The sequence below is a fragment of the Raphanus sativus genome, chromosome 1, assembly GCF_000801105.2.
Source record: "Raphanus sativus cultivar WK10039 chromosome 1, ASM80110v3, whole genome shotgun sequence".
In the NCBI taxonomy this organism is placed as follows: Eukaryota; Viridiplantae; Streptophyta; class Magnoliopsida; order Brassicales; family Brassicaceae; genus Raphanus; species Raphanus sativus.
Genome location: NC_079511.1, coordinates 1,580,231 through 1,597,195, shown reverse-complemented (window position 1 = coordinate 1,597,195; position 16,965 = coordinate 1,580,231). Strand labels below are relative to the sequence as shown.

Genomic DNA, 16,965 nt, shown 5'->3' with positions numbered 1-16,965 from the left:
AGAAAAGGATGTTTTCTTTGAGGAAAACGAAGCTTCAAGCTGTCTCAGTTCACCAGAGTCGTTTCAGTTCGCTGTTTCGTGCCATTGAAGTTACAGGTACTAAACCTCAACCTTCTTTACAACATGGTCTGGCGGGTAATGATGTTCTCTCTGATGCAAGAAACCATAGTTTGTTGTCTAAGCTTCGTACTAGTAGTACCAGGTTCGATGTTTGGTCTATAGATAGAACAGAAGCATTTTCTACGATTTCTGGATCTATTTTGCTTCAAGCCAGGGATCCTGCTAAACTCAATGAAGAAATCCAAATCGCAGTTGATCAACGTAGATGCGACGAAGCCTGGAGATTGTTTGAACAACATATGCAGATGGAAGGGTTCCCGCGTAAATCTGTTGTGAACAATGTTTTGGTTTGTTTTGCTGAGAGTCTCGATTCCAACTGGCTACAGAAGGGTTACACTTTGGTGGAGAAAGCCTTTGATGAGAGTAAACAGAATCTGCTAGAGAAGGAACCTCTTGTGTATCTCTCATTGGCTCTCGCCAAGTCAGGCATGTCTGTTCCTGCATCTACGATCTTGAGGAAGCTAGTTGAGACGGAAGAGTATCCTCACGTGAGTGCTTGGTCAGCGGTGCTGGCGCATATGTCTCTCACGGGATCAGGAAGCTATCTATCTGCTGAGTTGGTTCTTGAGATTGGTTACTTGTTTCAGAATAACAGAGTTGATCCACGGAAGAAGAGCAACGCGCCTTTGCTTGCGATGAAGCCTAATACTCAGGCGTTGAACATTGCTTTGGCGGGTTGTTTGTTGTTCGGGACAACACGAAAGGCTGAAAAGCTTCTTGATATGATACCGAAGATTGGTGTTAAAGCTGATGCAAACTTGTTAGTGATAATGGCGCATATATATGAAAGAAATGGGCGGAGAGAGGAACTGAGGAAGCTCCAAAGGCATATAGATGAAGCTTGCAACTTAAACGATTCTCAGTTTTGGCAGTTCTATAACTGCTTGCTTATGTGTCACCTTAAATTCGGGGATCTCGAAGCTGCTTCGAAAATGGTTTTGGAAATGCTAAGAAGAGGAAAGGTAGCAAGGAACTCACTTGGAGCCGCCATTCTTGGATTTGGTACTGCGGAAGATGATAAATTAAAGCTCAGAAAAGAATCAAAGGTTAAAGAACATGATAATCACGAGACTCCTATTCACAGTATGATTCCGTATGAAGAGTTCGTTAGAGACAGGAAATTTCTAAAACTTGAAGCTGAGGCAAAGGATGTTCTTGGTGCATTGTTGGCTAAGTTGCATGTACAAGTGGAACTGATTACCTCGGAACGAGGTGTTCTGCAACCGACAGAAGAGATTTATGTGAAATTAGCGAAGGCATTCCTGGAAAGTGGAAAGATGAAGGAGCTAGCAGAGTTTATGCTAAAGGCAGAACATGAAGACTCCCCTGTTTCTAGTGATAACTCGATGCTGGTGAATGTTACCAACGCGTGTATTTCTCTAGGGATGTTGGATCAGGCGCATGATCTACTCGACGAGATGCGTATGGCTGGGGTAAGAACCGGTTCTTCCGTTTATTCGTCGCTCCTCAAAGCTTACTGCAAAACAAACCGGACTAGAGAAGTGACAGCACTTCTTAGAGATGCTCAAAAGGCAGGGATTCAGTTCGACTCAAGCTGTTACGAAGCCTTGATCCAGTCTCAGGTGATTCAGAACGATACTCATGGAGCTCTCAATGTGTTCAAGGAGATGAAAGAGGCGAAATTACCAAGAGGTGGGAATCAGCAGTTTGAGAAGCTATTAAATGGTTGCGAAGGAAACGCAGAGGCGGGACTTATGTCGAAACTCTTGAGAGAAATCAGAGAAGGGCAGAGTAATTTGGATGCTGGTGTTCATGATTGGAACAATGTGATCCACTTCTTTAGCAAGAAAGGTTTGATGCAAGACGCAGAGAAGGCGCTGAAGAGGATGAGAAGTCTGGGGCATTCGCCGAATGCTCAAACTTTTCATTCTATGGTCACGGGTTATGCAGCCATTGGGAGTAAATACATAGAGGTCACTGAACTTTGGGGAGAGATGAAGTCCATAGCCGCAGCTACTTCATCAATGAGGTTTGATCAGGAGTTGCTGGATGCGGTGCTGTATACGTTTGTTAGAGGAGGGTTTTTCTCGAGGGCTAATGAAGTTGTGGAGATGATGGAGAAAGAGAAGATGTTTGTTGATAAGTACAAGTATAGGATGCTGTTCTTGAAGTATCACAAGACTGCTTATAAAGGCAAAGCTCCAAAAGTTCAAAGCGAGTCTCAGCTCAGAAAGAGGGAATCTGGTTTAACATTCAAGAAATGGCTAGGTTTATCCTGATTGTTATCTATGGTAATCACTATTGTCGTTACATCTGAGCCGCACAGATCCGAATAGAGTCGGTATAACTGATAAAAGTTTCGTGTTATGTTGACACTTGACATAAATGAATAGTATTTCAATTTTGACGTTAATCAATGTCTTTTTCACTCTATCCTTGAATTTGACTTGGATGGATTTCATTTCCGCATCTTCTTCACACAGTTGTTTCCGGTTTCTCTCAGCCCATGTATGTCTTGTATCTAGGTTAAAGCCCAAGGTAATGGGGTCAAACACCAGCGCTTAAGAAAAGGGTCTACTAAGCCTGGTCCCGAGACTGAGCTCAATAGCCATTATCGTGGTTGACTAAAGTCTGCAGGAAAAGCTCCAAGCGGATGGCTTGTCCTCCACAGAAAGCTGATTCTTTTAGAGAAGGTAAGAGAAACAAACTGTTTCTTGTGTGTTTTGTTCTTTGCAATGTTGCTTGCTCTGTGTTTGTTGATTGGATCAAGAACGTATAGTAATGTTCTTATTAGTGCATGTTCTCAATCTATTAGGTCAGAGATTTGCACGCTGGTTAGTTTACTCACTGAAAGTAGCGCAGAATACTTTGAACTGCGCTGGTTGAATATTGACAGGGGCTGGATGGTGAAGCTACTGAACCTCTATGATCAAGGAATTGGAAGAAGATAGAGAGAATCACGAGATCCAGAGATTTGAGTTTGCAGTAGCAGGTGCAGTTCGGGAATATGGTGGTCTGGAATTTTTACTTTGATATTATCAAGGTAAGATGCTTATAATATAAAATAGGAAATGAGATTTTTCCTCACATTGCTCTGTAATCACACACTGGGTAGACCTTTTTGTCTTAGGTGCAGTTTTGGATACAGGGTAACAAGAATAATTTATTTTAAAAAGTGGCTTTCGAAGATACGTGTAATAATCCAAAGAAGCTGGTTGAGTTCGCTGAGCCACGGAGATGGTTGCTAGAATCTTCTCTTACTTAACATACGGTGAGCCACTAGTTTACTAGAATCTTGCCTTACTTATAGTTAGAAGGCTTGGTTGCGTCCACTAGTTTATACTTGGTTTTTTCCGTTATATGCATCATGATCTAGCTGGTCTCGCTGCAAGCTGGGACATAACATTCACTGAACAACAGGTCAGTAGGCAGTAATCAACAAGAAAGATTCACATCTCAAAATCTTAAGGCAGGGGACTGTGTTTGATAATGTGTATGTTTCAGGTTAAGTGCTACATGAAGCACATACTCTCGGGGGCTCGAGCACTGCCATTGACTTGTGGAGCGCCGGTTGAATTGCGTTAAGAAGGTACAAGGCTTTTGCTATAATTTTTGAAGTATCAATATTTTCTTTTTCAGTATAAATCCCAGTGATGTTATGTATTTAAAAAAAATCATTCGGTCTCACTAGAAATTAGCTTATAGTTTAATATAGGATCAACTTTGAATATTAGGCATATGAAAGGGAGATAATTAATAACGAGATCTGGAAATGATAGTATAATCATATTAACAAATATTAGAGGCATGAAACAGAGCTGGAACTATTAAATTATGAGGAATCATCCAATTTAAGTGTTTGGTAGAGATTGCTGTTGAGTGTTGACTTTCCTATGTTCATTTTTTTCTTTTGGTTTCTTTTGCATCGACTGGTTTCCTTCTATTATTCTACAGCCGACAAAAATAAAATTAAGAACAAAACTTAACGCCTTTTAATGAATTCAATATTGGCAACGATGTGAATAGACAAGATATTCTTTAAACATGAAGGCTTTGATTGGTAAAAAATAGAGTAAAAATGTGGGATAAAAAAAGTTGAAAGAGGAGAAAACTAAAAAATGAAACTGGGAGTAAAACTTTTCTTCTCGCAAGTTATAGAGTAATAGATTAGTCTGTTTTTTTCTCTTATCTGGCGTTACTGGATGAAAAATACTTTTCACCTGATTGGCTAAAAGTCAGAGTAACTGAGTGGAAAACACTTTTACTCCAATTTATTATCGCCATATATACTTTTCAATCACACCCGAAAAGGTTGATTCAAAGTCACGTTTTTCGATTTGTCTTCGCCTTTTATGATGCTTAGACAAATTGTGGCTAATCATGTTTTCTTTTTGTTTCTAGAATATAGAATAAACAACCAGTCTTAACTGATTTAGGCTGGTTACAGGAAAATGAATAATCTGTGTTTAAGACATAACTATTATCAGTCACAAACTATCACAAACTAATCTAAATTGCAACGTTACCACACCATCTATTACTTACCCTTTAGTTTAACTTCAAAAGCCATGAACAAACACACTCTCCAACCCCCAACTTTAATAGGCCACGTTAAATGGATGGCATTTATAGGCGGAAGGAATCTTAATATTTAACGTGGAGACATGACAAAGGGTGACACGGAAGTGGACCGAAAGCACACCGTCCTAGACATCCTGTCTTTGTCACTTATCACTTGTCAGCTACTCTATGCTTTTTCTTGTAAATTATCATTATTGCTTATATCCAAGACACCCCCGTCTTTGTTGCTGATTCTAAACTACTAGTACTATTCAAAATTTCTTTTATTGCTATTCTTCAGATCTAGACTACTTGTCTTATAAACAAAGATGCATTACCAAAACAAAAGTTTAGAAAAGTATCAAATGATATTAATATACGTTTTTTTTCATGGGAAAATGGAAAGTATCAGATCGAATCTTTGAGCACACCAGGTTTTAATTAATCGTGCATGGATTAAATAATTAGTTTACTTAAATGTTCCATAAGTTAAAAAAAAAATGCAAATCTCTTGGCAGAGAAGGTGATCCCGAAGATGCAAAGTCACAACTTCAAATAAATAAACCTTGAATTTAGTAAAAAAACATTTTTTGGAAACAGTGGAGGAAGAGGGGTGATATAGTCATTTCGTAGCTTCTCCATGAGTCCACCACGGAGCCACCACCGTACCCAAACAATTCTTCTCAACGTAAAAAAAAGTAGGAACACTGAGCTGAAACGCCTGTAGAGAGAGAGAGAGAGAAGGAGACAGATCTAGAATGAAGAAGATGAGTTGAGCTATGCTAAGAAGAAAATCAGACGAACTATTCTTTCAGGTGAGACTTCTTTTTTTTTTTTTGCTAAGTTTTGCATTTAGACTTGATCTCAGTACTGTTAGATTCGCCTGCGTAAGATCAACTGCTGTAGCAAAGTTCAGTTTCAGCTAAGTTGTCCTGTACAACGGTCATGTAGTTTTCTTTTTGCTATATGTTTTCGTGGATTTTGGGTGTGATCGTCTAGTTTCTCGTTTAATAGAGCTTATGAATTGTCTTTTATGTTGATCCAGTTTTTCCATCTGTAACAAAGTGTTTCATTTGTTTTTTTCCCAGGTTACTACCGATTTCTTCGGCTATGTTTCGTCTCCATTTTGGCTTTCACTGACTTGGTAATTAATTTGTTTCTACTTTTGTATGTATTCGTGCAGCTTGTTCATTCTTATGGAAGCTTAACTCTTGCTCTCTCTTTTTTTTTTTTTTTAATTTTCCAGAGGAAGTTGGTGTACTCTTAGCACTGAGAGCGCCGCCTTTGAACTTGCAACATTCTTGTTTCTGATTAATTTAATATCGTCACAGTTCGGTGTGTAATCTTGCTTGGAAAAATGGCTGCTTTTGGGAATGCCAACACTAAACGCTATTCTTGGTGGTGGGGTAGTCACATTAGCCCCAAGAACTCTAAATGGCTCCAGGAGAATCTTACAGGTACGTACGTAAGTACTAGTTCATCTGTATTCAAGTGTTCTATAAAAGCTATTCTTGTTGAATCATGCGGGAAACTTTGTTTGGGACTGACATGTTTTTCTATTGTTGTTGACAGATATGGATAGTAAAGTCAAGCAAATGATCAAAGTTATCGAAGAAGATGCAGATTCCTTTGCTAGGCGAGCAGAAATGTACTACAAAAAGCGGCCTGAACTTATGAAACTGGTTGAAGAGTTTTATAGAGCATACCGTGCTTTAGCTGAAAGATATGACCACGCCACCGGTGTCATTCGTCATGCTCAGCAGACTATGGCAGAAGCATTCCCGAACCAAGACCCCGTGATGTTTGGTGAGGAGTCGCTTCTTGGTCCATCCACCCCCGATGAGTTTGATCCGCAAACGCCTGAGAGTTATCCTCCTATCCGAGCTCCCGTTTACCCCAGTGACTTGCAGAAAGGTGCGTTGGGGATCTCTTCCTCTCATATGAGCACCGTAAAGCGAAATATAGCCTTCATGGAAGATCCTCAGTCTAACGGGAAAGGCTTGAAAATTGGAAAGGCGAGGAGAGGGTTGAACTTCAATGATGCTGATGGAATTAACGGGAGAAATGCAAAGGTTCTTTCGGAATCTGAACGTGCAAGCAAAGCTGAAGCTGAAATCTTGGCTTTAAAAGATGCTCTTACGAAAGTGCAGGCTGAAAAGGAAGATAGCCTAGCTCAGTTTGATCAGCATTTGGAGAGGCTGTCTAATATGGAGTCTGAGGTATCTCGTGCGCAAGAAGACTCCAGGTGTTTTAATGAACGAGCTACAAGAGCCGAAGCTGAGGTCCAAACACTCAGAGAAACGCTCAGCAAACTGGAAATTGAGAAGGAGTCTAGTCTTCTTCAGTATCAGCAATGTATTGAAAACATAGCTGGTTTGGAGGAACGCATCTCTCTAGCTCAGAAGGAGGCTGGGGAAGTAAATGAGCGAGCGAGCAGAGCCGAAGCTGAAATTATAACCTTGAAGCAAAGCCTTGTTGGATCTGAAACTGACAAGGAAGCTGCTCTTGTTCGGTATCAACAATGCTTGGAAACCATATCTAACCTGGAAGAGAGGTTGCGCAAGGCTGAGGAAGATGCGAGGTTAATGAATCAGCGGGCAGAAAACGCTGACGGTGAAGTGGAAAGCTTAAAGGCAAAGGTCTCAAGATTGACTCAAGAAAACGAAGCTTATGAACTTCAGTACCAACAGTGTCTGGAGACGATTGCAGACCTAAAACTCAAGCTGTTTCATGCTCAAGAAGAAACCCAAAGACTTAGTCGTGAGATAGAGGATGGGGTTGCTAAGTTAAAATTTGCAGAGGAGAAATGTGTAGTGCTCGAGAGATCAAACCAGAATCTGCACTCTGAGCTGGATGGTCTATTGGAAAAACTTGGGAATCAAAGTCACGAGCTCACGGAAAAACAGAAAGAGATGGGAAAGTTGTGGACTACCATACAAGAAGAACACTTGCGTTTCGTGGAGGCTGAGACGGCCTTTCAGACCCTGCAACAGTTGCATTCTCAGTCTCAGGAGGAGCTTAACACTTCGGCGCTGGAACTGCAAAATAGGTCTCAGATCCTGAAAGATATGGAGGCGCGGAACAGTGATTTATTGGAGGAAGTCCAAGAAGCAAAAAACGAGAACAATATTCTCAATGAGCTCAATCTCACTTCGGCTGCATCCGTTAAAAGTTTGCACGAGGAGGTCTCAAGATTACAGGAAACGATACAGAAACTTGAAGCAGAAGTTGAACTGAGAGTGGACCAGAGGAATGCTCTGCAGCAAGAGATATACTGTCTTAAAGAGGAGTTAAGCCAGATGGGAAAGAAACACCAGTCCATTCTTGAACAGGTGGAGTTGGTCGGTTTACATCCAGAAGGCTTTGGATCTTCTATCAAGGAGCTGCAGGAGGAGCACTCAAAGCTAAAGGAAATAAAGGAAAGAGAAAGTATCGAAAAGACGGCCCTACTTGAGAAGTTAGAATTGATGGAAAAGCTTGTTCAGAAAAATCTTCTCCTGGAGAACTCCATATCAGATTTGAACTCTGAGCTGAAAACAATCAGAGGGGAGCTAAAGACATTGGAGGAAGCTTGTGTGTCACTTGCAGAAGAGAAATCAGGGCTTCACTTTGAGAAGAACATGTTGGTTTCCCGTTTGCAGAATGCTACAGAAGACAGCAAGAAACTCTCTGAGGAAAACAGTTTACTGGAGAACTCTCTTTCTGATGCGAATGCAGAACTTGAAGCACTCAAGTCAAAATTGAAAAGCCTAGAAAACTCATGCCACTTGCTGAATGATGACAAGTCCAGTTTAGTTAATGAAAGAGAAATCTTACTATCTTATATGGATATAATGAGGAAAAACATTGAAGATCTGGAGAAAGAACAGGCAGAGTTGAATGTGAAAGTGTTGGAGTTAGCGACCGAGAGGGAATCTTGTCTTCATAAAATTAAAGAGCTTGGAGTGTCTCTAGATTCCAAGGACCGTGACCATGCTAGTTTTATGCAACTTTCTGAGAGTCAGATGAATGGCATGAAATCAAAGATCTATCATCTTCAAGATGAAAATCAACGCAAGGAGAGAGAGTATCAAGATAGAGCTCATGACGCTCACGTTGAGATTATTGTTCTGCAGAAATGTTTGCAGGAGTGGCTTAAGAAGAGTTCCTCTCTCGTTGCTGAGAATCAGAATCTCAAACAAGCTGGTCATCTGTTAGAGAAGTTAGTTTCTGAACTGGAACATGAAAATATTGGGAAACAAGTGCAGATCGATTCTTCAGTTAATTGCATTAAAGTACTGAGAACAGGGATCTACCAGGTATTAATGAAGCTTGAAGTTATCCCAGGTATAGATTCCGGTGATGAGAACTCACAAGACCAGAAAAATATTCATGAGGTATTGAGTAGACTTGATGAGATGCAAACTATGCTTTTGAAGATTCAGAGAGAAAACCATCAGGGCACTATTGAGAACCTAGTCCTTGTTGAGTTTCTTCGGCAGCTGAAATCAGAAGCTGTTGGTATTGCAACAGGGAAGAAAGTCCTTGAAAAGGAACTTGAATCTGAGCGTTCTCAGCTCTTGCTTTTGCGGGATGAGATCCAGAAACTTATCAACATGAATGGAGAATTAACCACAGAGGTTAATCAAGGAGTTGACAGAGAAGAAGTCTTGACGGTGAAAATTGAGGATGTGCGTAGGCAGTCAGCCATTGAGAACCTCGTCCTTGTTGAATTAATTAAGCAACTTAAATCAGAAGCTCTTGGTATTACAACTGAGAAGAGTGCCCTTGAGGAAGAACTTGAATCTCACCGTGACCAGCTCTCTTTTTCGCGGAATGAGATCAAGAACCTTAGCTACTTGATTGGAGAATTGACCACAAAAGTTGATCAAGGAATCACCAGAGAAGAAGTCTTGAAGGTGGAAGTTGATGATTTGTACAAGCAGTCAGCCATTGAGAACCTCGTCCTTGTTGAATTTCTTAAGCAACTTAAGTCAATAGCTGCTGGTATTGCAACCGAGAAGAGTGCTCTTGAGGAAGAACTTGAATCTCACGGTGACCAGCTCTCTTTTTCGCAGAATGAGGCCAAGAATCTTAACCACATGATTGGAGAACTGACTACAAAAATTAATCAAGGAGTGAACAGAGAAAAAGTCTTGAAGGTGGAAGTTGATCAAGGAGTTGACAGAGAAAAAGTGCTGAAGGTGGAAATTGAGGATTTGCACAGGCAGTCAGCTATTGAGAACTTTGTCCTTGTTGAATTCCTTCATCAACTTAAATCAGAAGCTGTTGATATTGCAACTGAGAAGGAAACTCTTGAGGAAGAACTTGAATCTAAGTGTTGTCAGCTATCGTTTTCGCGGGATGAGGCCAAGAACCTTAGCCACATGATTGAAGAATTGACTACAAAAGTTAATCAAAGAGTAAACAGAGAAGAAGTCTTGAAAGTGGAAGTTGATGATTTGCACATGCAGTCTGCCATTAAGAACCTCGTCCTTGTTGAATTTCTTACGAAATTTAAATCAGAAGCTGTTTGTATTGCAACTGAGAAGGAAAGCCTTGAAGAAGAACTTGAATCTCAGCATTCCAAGCTCTTGCTTTCTCTGGATGAGACTCAGAAACTTATCAACATGATTGGAGAATTAACCACAAAAATTAATCAAGGAGTCAACAGAGAAGAAGCCTTGAAGGTTGAAAATGAGGATTTGCACATGCAGTCTGCCATTGAGAATCTCGTCCTTGTTGAATTCCTTCAAGAACTTAAATCAGAAGCTGTTGGCGTTGCAAGTGAGAAGAAAAACCTTGAGGAAGAACTTGAATCTAAGCGTTACCAGCTATTGATTTTGCGGGATGAGGCCAAGAACCACATCTACTTGATTGGAGATTTGACCACAAAAGTTAATGAAGGAGTGAACAGAGAAGAAGTCTTGAAGGTAGAAGCTGATGATTTGCACATGCAGTCTGCCATTGAAAACCTCGTCCTTGTTGAATTTTTTCGGTCACAAGCTGTTGGCATTGCAACTGAGAAGAGAACCCTTGAGGAAGAACTTCAGTCTCAGCTTTGCCTGCTATCGTTTTCGCAGGATGAGACCAAAAAACTTAGCCACATGATTGAAGAATTGACTACAAAGGTTAATCAAGGAGTCAACAGAGAAGAAGTCTTGAATGTGACAATTGAGGATTTGCAAATGCTGTCTGCCCTTAAGAACCTCGTTCTTGTTGAATTTCTTCAGCAACTTAAATCAGAAGCTATTGGTATTGCAACTGAGAAGCAAGCCCTTGAAGAAGAACTTGTATCTCAGCGTTCCAAGCTCTCTTTTTCTCGAGATGAGGCACAGAAACTTATCTACATGAATGGAGAACTGACCAAAAAAGTGAATCAAGGAGTCGACAGAGAAGAAGTTTTGAAAGGGAAAAATGAGGATTTGCAAATGCTGTCTGCTATTAAGAACCTCGTTTTTGTTGAATTTCTTCAGCAACTTAAATCAGAAGCTGTTGGTATTGCAACTGAGAAGGAAAACCTTGAAGAAGAACTTGAGTCTAAGAGTTACCAGCTTTGGATTTCGCAGGATGAGACCAAGAACCTTAACTACATGATTGGAGAACTGACAACAAAGGTTAATCAAGGAGTCAACAGAGAAGAAGTCTTGAAGGTTGAATTTGAGGATTTGCAGATGCAGTCTGCCACTGAAAACCTTGTCCTTGCTGAATTTTTTAAGCAATTCAAATCTGAAGCTGCTGGTATTGCAAAAACTCTTGAGGACGAACTTGAATCTCTGCATTCCAAGCTCTCTTTTTCGCGGGATGAGACCAAGAAACTTATCTACTTGAATGGAGAACTGACCACAAAAATGAATCAAGGAGTCAGCAGAGAAGAAGTCTTGAAGGTTGAAAATGAGGATTTTCAAATGCTGTCTGCCATTAAGAACCTCGTCCTTGTTGAATCTCTTTGTCAACTCAAATCAGAAGCAGTTTGTATTGCAACTGAGAAAAAATTCCTTGAAGAAGAACTTGAATCTCAGCGTTCCAAGTTCTCGCTTTCTCGGGACGAGACTCAGGAACTTATCTACATGAATGGAGAACTGACCACAAAAATTAAAGAAGGAGTCAGCAGAGAAGAAGTATTGAATGTGGAAATTGAGGATTTGCACATGCAAGTCTTGCAACTTCGAAATGAGTTCACCATTTTGCAGCGAGATAACTACAAAAATTTGGACAAGAATAGTTACTTGACTAACTCAACACTGCGGTTAGAGGAGGAGAAACGTAAACTAGAAGAGGACATCTCTTTGCTTCTTTCCGAGACTGTATACCAAAGCAGTCTCTTTATTCTTTTGGAGGATCTCGTTTTGGAAAAACTTTCGGAAGCGGTGAAACTCAAAGAGGATCTGGAGAGGCTCAGTTTTGTTAAGTGTAAGCTAGAGGAAGAGGTGAGGGAGGTTGGTGATAAGTTAAGATCCACAGAAACTGAGAACTTGCAGCTTGAAGGTTTGCTAGAGAAAACGGACGCAGAACTGCTCTCTGCCAGATCAGACAATGATCAGTTGGAGCATGAAATTGCTAACGTGAAGGATGAGTTGGTTCAGAAGGAGAAAGAACTCTTAGAAGCTATGCTGATGATCTCCGTCTTGCAGAGTGGAAACTCTGAACTATCCAAGGCTGTGGAGGATTTAGAATGTAGATACAAGGAAACTAAAGCTATAGAAGAAGATAAAGATAAACATGTTTTAAAACTCCAGGAAGATTACAGTGAGCAGATTAAGAAGACTGCTCATGCAAATGAAGCTAATATGAAACTGGAAGCTGACTTGTTGAACTTACTCATGAAACTGGAAGGAATCAAAGCGGAGAAGGAAAATCTGAACCAAAAGCTTTCCAAAGAGAAGAACAAGGTCGAACTATGGGAGTCTCAAGCTTCAACGTTGTTTGGAGATTTGCAGGTTTCAGTTGTTCATGAAACGTTCCTGAAAGGATTGACGCATGAGCTAGCGGAATCTTACAGTAACCTTGAAAATAAAAGCACACTAAAAGATATAGAGATTGACCAGCTGAACCAGGAGCTTTCCAAAGAGAAGAATGAGGTTGAACTATGGGAGTGTCAAGCGTCAACGTTGTTTGGAGATTTGCAGATTTTAGTTGTTCATAAAACATTGTTTGAAGGGTTGGTCCATGAGCTAGCGGAAGCCTGCAATAACCTTGAGAATAGATGCATATCAAAAGACGTTGAGATTGACCAGCTTAGAGGAAGTGTGAACAACTTAGAGGATGCGAAGAAAGGACAAGACGATCTTATGAGCAAATACGCTCAAGCTATAATCTTGTTGAAGGAAAGCATAGAATCTCTGGAAAAACATACTGCCATGCCACATGAACTCGAGGATGAACCAACCAAGGTATGTTATATCTTAGCTAACTCTGCGTCTAATAACCAAATACTTTTATTTAACCGTAATAACCAATCATTTGTGGATATCCCATACTAGGACACTGCTTCTATGGTGGTGGATAACAACGAGGGATTCTTAGAGTTGCAAGAGATGTGTTTGAGAATCAGAGCTGTTGAAGAGGCCTTAACCAAGAAGCTTGCAATGGAAGAACTAAAAACATCTGACCGAAGAAGCAGAAGGAGAAGTGGAAGTCTCCGGAAACAGAACCATGAAATCTATCCGCAGGAAAGTGAAATGATCACGAAAGATATCGTACTGGATCAAGTCTCTGACTGCTCATCGTATGGGATTAGCAAGAGAGACATTCTGAAGATAGAAGAAGATGATCACGTTTTTGAGGTACAGACAGGTAGAACCTTGTTTGAAGAGTCACTGGTTGTGGACAAACTAGAGATCTCCGATAGATTCACTGATCCAAACAAAGAAGTAAACAAGAGGAAAGTTCTCGAGAGGCTTCATTCTGATCTACAGAAGCTCTCGAATCTTCACATAGCCGTGGAAGATTTGAAAACCAAAGTGGAGAGAGATGAGAGAAGCGAGAAAGGGAAAGAAGACGAATACGAAACGGTCAAGGGACAGATCCACGAAGCAGAGGAAGCGTTAGAGAAGCTTCTAAGCGTCAACAGGAAGCTGGTGACGAAAGTGGTAAGCGGGTTCGAGATAACAGACGGGAGCAAGTCATCAGTGGATCTCGATGAGGATGAGAGAAGCAGGAGGAGGCGAATATCAGAACAAGCAAGAAGAGGTTCAGAGAAGATTGGTAGGTTGCAGTTTGAGATACAGAGGTTACAGCATTTGTTACTGAAGTTAGAAGGAGAAAGAGAGGATGGAGCTAAAGCTAAGACGTCGGCGGATAGCAAAACGAGGACTCTTCTTAAGGATTATATCTATGGAGGAGTGAGAGGTGAACGAAGGAAGAGGTTGAAGAAGCGGTTTGCGTTTTGTGGGTGTGTGCAACAACCACCTCCATCTCCTTGATCGTTTTTGAAACTAGTTCTTGTTGTTGAGAGTAAACGTAATAATAATGGAAGTGAATTCAAGTTTTATATACATGAATAAGAAACAAAACACCTTTGGTAACATTAGAGATTTACATATTTGAAAGACATGACAAGTTTAACTCTCGGCAGCTCTGAAAATGGTAAGGAGAGACAAGAAGAGGTTGATGATGTCCAAGTAGAGAGAAACTGCTGCCCAGATGTACTCATCGTAATTGTAACGTTTGATGAGGTTGTCTGTATCGTACACTATGTAGCCGCAGAATATTATCGATGCCAAGCAACCATAGATCATCACTGAGATCCGACCCAACGGGAAAAATATCTGCACAAAATAGAACCAAACACACAACCAAAGATCATGCTCATATATTCAATCAAGAAAATAAAAAGCAAGTATAAGAGAGAGGACATGTGTGTCTGTATACCTGAATAAGAGCAAAGACCATGAGAACGATGAGAGCACCAAATAAGAATGGGCCGAGGAAATTAAAGTCATATCCTTTCTTTGCTGCCCAGAAGGTGTAGAATGTTAAGGAAAGCACCACTACTGTTGTTAGAATCGCTGACTCAAGAATCACTTTCCCTGTTCCAACAGCAAAATTACATTAGCCAGAACTACATTTACATCTTCTTGTTTTTTTTGGGTTATAGTAATAGTTACGCTAAGCAAAATCTCAGGCATGTACTAAAGACAATTCCTTAACGTGGCATTGAGTACTGGGAAAGTAATAAAAAGATATCTCAGATGTGTTGGAGACCGACTTAATGTAATTTTAATCCTTAGCGTATTGTATAAGCAGAGTCCCTTGAAAGGCAAGAAAGGAACAAAAGAGTAGAGTGTGTGACAATCAAAGAATGTAATTACCGCTGGTGAATGCACATGATAACCCCACGGCGAAAGCAAGAGCCACGGTGAAAATCCCAAGGAGCAAGTAGTTCACCGGATGTTTCTGGTGGTAATAGTACAAAGGACACAACACTGCGACAACAGAGACAAAAAACCAGTTTCAGACACAAACTCAAAACAAAAGGCAAAAAAAAAAAAAACAGAAAGTGAAATTAACAAAATTTTGACCTATAAGAGGGGTGATGATTAGAACTATCCAGAGAGCAAGACCGGCGCTAGTGGTGGAGAAGAACACGGAGATTGGACGGACGGTGACCACCGTGGCGGCGACGGCGATTGTTGCTAAAAGCTGAAAAGCGATTATGGAGTAAACCTTTCTGATAAAGCCCCACCGGAGTTCAGGGCTTTCAAGCATCGTCGGATACAGCGGTCTCTCGCCGCCGCTCTCCACGTCATCTTTGCGGTAAGGAAGATTCCAGTTATGCATTCTTTCTTTAATAATAACGCGCGAATATTCGATCGCTAGGGGTGATAATTAAGTTTCGCTGGTGGAGGAATAGGTTTTTGCCAGTTACGATAGAAATGCGAGAGAAGATAATAGAGAGGATTTTAAAAGCAGTTGCGGGAAGAGTAAGGGAACGTTCTTGAAGACGCGTGCGAGAACATGACGACGAAACGTTAGCGGTAAAGGTGGAAACCGTATCTACGTACAATTCTCTAGATGGCTCCAAAGGCTCTGTTTAACTTAACTGTTTTTTATTTCGTGTTTTGTCTTCTTAGGCCTGATTCTATTTCTTAATCCAAAGTGCAACAAGGTTCTGAAATTATTCTATGGGCCTTATGCAGGCCTAAAGTGTGAGAGAGTTTACTCAAACTGGGCGTAAACAAAATAAAGGCAATAAACTGGGGTTTAACATTCGAATGGTTTCATTAGAAGGTCCATTATAATGAATTTTGTATACTGAGCAAAATCAAATCAATTTTTAACAAGGAAAACACAGCAAACTAAAGTCGACTTTTTTTTTTTGCTTTGTTTTAATATTTTCAAAATGGAATAGTTGTCTACACAAAACATTAATTGTTATCCACGACCTAACAACAATAGTTTTCTTCACAGTTTTATCAGAATAAACTTCTAGAAAAAAAAATTACTAAAAAGTGTTGGTCACAAGACTCGCAACAACTCACAAGTGTAGTTGTAATAATAACTTAAGATCTTTACTTTAACTTGTATAAATATTATTAATTTATATCAAATTAGAAATTATTAGATTTTATAAATTATGGTTCATATTCTTTGCTATCATATGATTGTTATTGTATTTAATATACTTGTACCACAAAAATGTTAGTATATATTTTTGCATTGTTTATTTGATATTGTAATCATAAAAAAATTAAATTAATAATGACATATCTATCGTATTAATGGATAACAAATCTTGTTTGAGCGAAATATATTTTTACTTTTATATTATATAAAAACTATAAATACCAATAATTATAATAAACAACCAATAATTACAATGATCCAATAAATAATTTAGTTATTAAAATGGATCATAATATCAAATTAAATAATTTGGCGCAATTTAAAAAAACATAAACCTAATTCAAGATAGATGTTATTTTTGTGTCCAAACAACATTTTAATTTTTTTAACTCTATAATTTATGTTGCCAAACAAAACTAAAAAGTATATATAATTTAATAAGATAGATGTCCAAAGAGGAGGACATCACGTCTCGCAATCGCTCATCAAACCTAGTCAAAAACGTGGCATTCTCGTCCCCGGTGGGCGCTCTTCTTCCGATTGTAGACGTGAACCTATAGTTTGATGTTTGACCCTCTCGCTGGCCCCTATTTTTCTTCATATTTACAATTTACGTCTCATTTATATATTATTTTATGCTATTAGTTGCATAAAAATAAAGTTAACAATTATGTCTAGGATTCATTAGTAGTTGAATAAGTTTACTATACAGATTAAACATAATATACTCATACATCTATGATCTATTATATAAAACAAAATTAAATAATTATTATA

The 16,965-nt window shown here is 39.6% G+C and overlaps 3 protein-coding genes and 1 long non-coding RNA gene across 10 annotated transcripts; 2 read left to right on the top strand and 2 right to left on the bottom strand.

Moving 5' to 3' along the window:
* The first annotated feature begins 8 nt into the window (after window positions 1-8).
* Window positions 9-2,542, top strand: LOC108806006 (pentatricopeptide repeat-containing protein At1g03100, mitochondrial). The gene has a single exon (XM_057003356.1). The coding sequence runs from the start codon at window positions 9-11 to the stop codon at window positions 2,358-2,360; it is 2,352 nt and encodes a 783-aa protein (XP_056859336.1). The 3' UTR covers window positions 2,361-2,542.
* Window positions 2,543-3,095: 553 nt separating this feature from the next.
* On the bottom strand, window positions 3,096-4,683 carry LOC130508117 (uncharacterized). 2 transcript variants are annotated; one of them, XR_008942737.1, is made up of 2 exons: window positions 4,627-4,683; window positions 3,096-3,490 (listed from the first exon to the last, which is right to left on the bottom strand). It is a non-coding gene; the product is annotated as an uncharacterized LOC130508117 (long non-coding RNA). The 2 variants fall into 2 exon arrangements; XR_008942736.1 differs by having other exon boundaries at window positions 3,096-3,473; window positions 4,627-4,682.
* LOC108806032 (protein NETWORKED 1D) lies at window positions 3,230-14,149 on the top strand. 6 transcript variants are annotated; one of them, XM_057003339.1, is made up of 8 exons: window positions 3,230-3,352; window positions 3,458-3,501; window positions 3,586-3,670; window positions 5,242-5,456; window positions 5,730-5,785; window positions 5,888-6,098; window positions 6,214-13,013; window positions 13,104-14,149. In XM_057003339.1, the coding sequence occupies exons 6-8, from the start codon at window positions 5,999-6,001 to the stop codon at window positions 14,043-14,045; spliced, it is 7,842 nt and encodes a 2,613-aa protein (XP_056859319.1). In that variant the 5' UTR covers window positions 3,230-3,352; window positions 3,458-3,501; window positions 3,586-3,670; window positions 5,242-5,456; window positions 5,730-5,785; window positions 5,888-5,998; the 3' UTR covers window positions 14,046-14,149. The 6 variants fall into 6 exon arrangements, with proteins under 6 accessions (XP_056859319.1, XP_056859315.1, XP_056859323.1 ...); XM_057003335.1 differs by having other exon boundaries at window positions 5,165-5,456; XM_057003343.1 differs by having other exon boundaries at window positions 5,160-5,456; window positions 5,973-6,098.
* On the bottom strand, window positions 14,078-15,631 carry LOC108806024 (protein LIFEGUARD 4). The gene is made up of 4 exons (XM_018578039.2): window positions 15,144-15,631; window positions 14,934-15,047; window positions 14,494-14,651; window positions 14,078-14,390 (listed from the first exon to the last, which is right to left on the bottom strand). The coding sequence occupies exons 1-4, from the start codon at window positions 15,400-15,402 to the stop codon at window positions 14,184-14,186; spliced, it is 738 nt and encodes a 245-aa protein (XP_018433541.1). The 5' UTR covers window positions 15,403-15,631; the 3' UTR covers window positions 14,078-14,183.
* Between the last annotated feature and the right edge of the window lie 1,334 nt (window positions 15,632-16,965).

What these genes read in the sequence shown, in the direction of transcription:
- LOC108806032 (XM_057003349.1), top strand. Translation starts at nt 5,999, where the DNA reads ATGGCTGCTTTTGGGAATGCCAACACTAAACGCTATTCTTGGTGGTGG. An exon ending in GCTCCAGGAGAATCTTACAG is followed by an intron (nt 6,099 to 6,213) that starts GTACGTACGTAA and finishes TGTTGTTGACAG; the next exon opens with ATATGGATAGTAAAGTCAAG. An exon ending in TCGAGGATGAACCAACCAAG is followed by an intron (nt 13,014 to 13,103) that starts GTATGTTATATC and finishes ATCCCATACTAG; the next exon opens with GACACTGCTTCTATGGTGGT.
- LOC108806024 (XM_018578039.2), bottom strand. Translation starts at nt 15,402, where the DNA reads ATGCATAACTGGAATCTTCCTTACCGCAAAGATGACGTGGAGAGCGGC. An exon ending in AATCATCACCCCTCTTATAG is followed by an intron (nt 15,048 to 15,143) that starts GTCAAAATTTTG and finishes CTGTTGTCGCAG; the next exon opens with TGTTGTGTCCTTTGTACTAT. An exon ending in ATCATGTGCATTCACCAGCG is followed by an intron (nt 14,652 to 14,933) that starts GTAATTACATTC and finishes CTGTTGGAACAG; the next exon opens with GGAAAGTGATTCTTGAGTCA.
- LOC108806006 (XM_057003356.1), top strand. Translation starts at nt 9, where the DNA reads ATGTTTTCTTTGAGGAAAACGAAGCTTCAAGCTGTCTCAGTTCACCAG.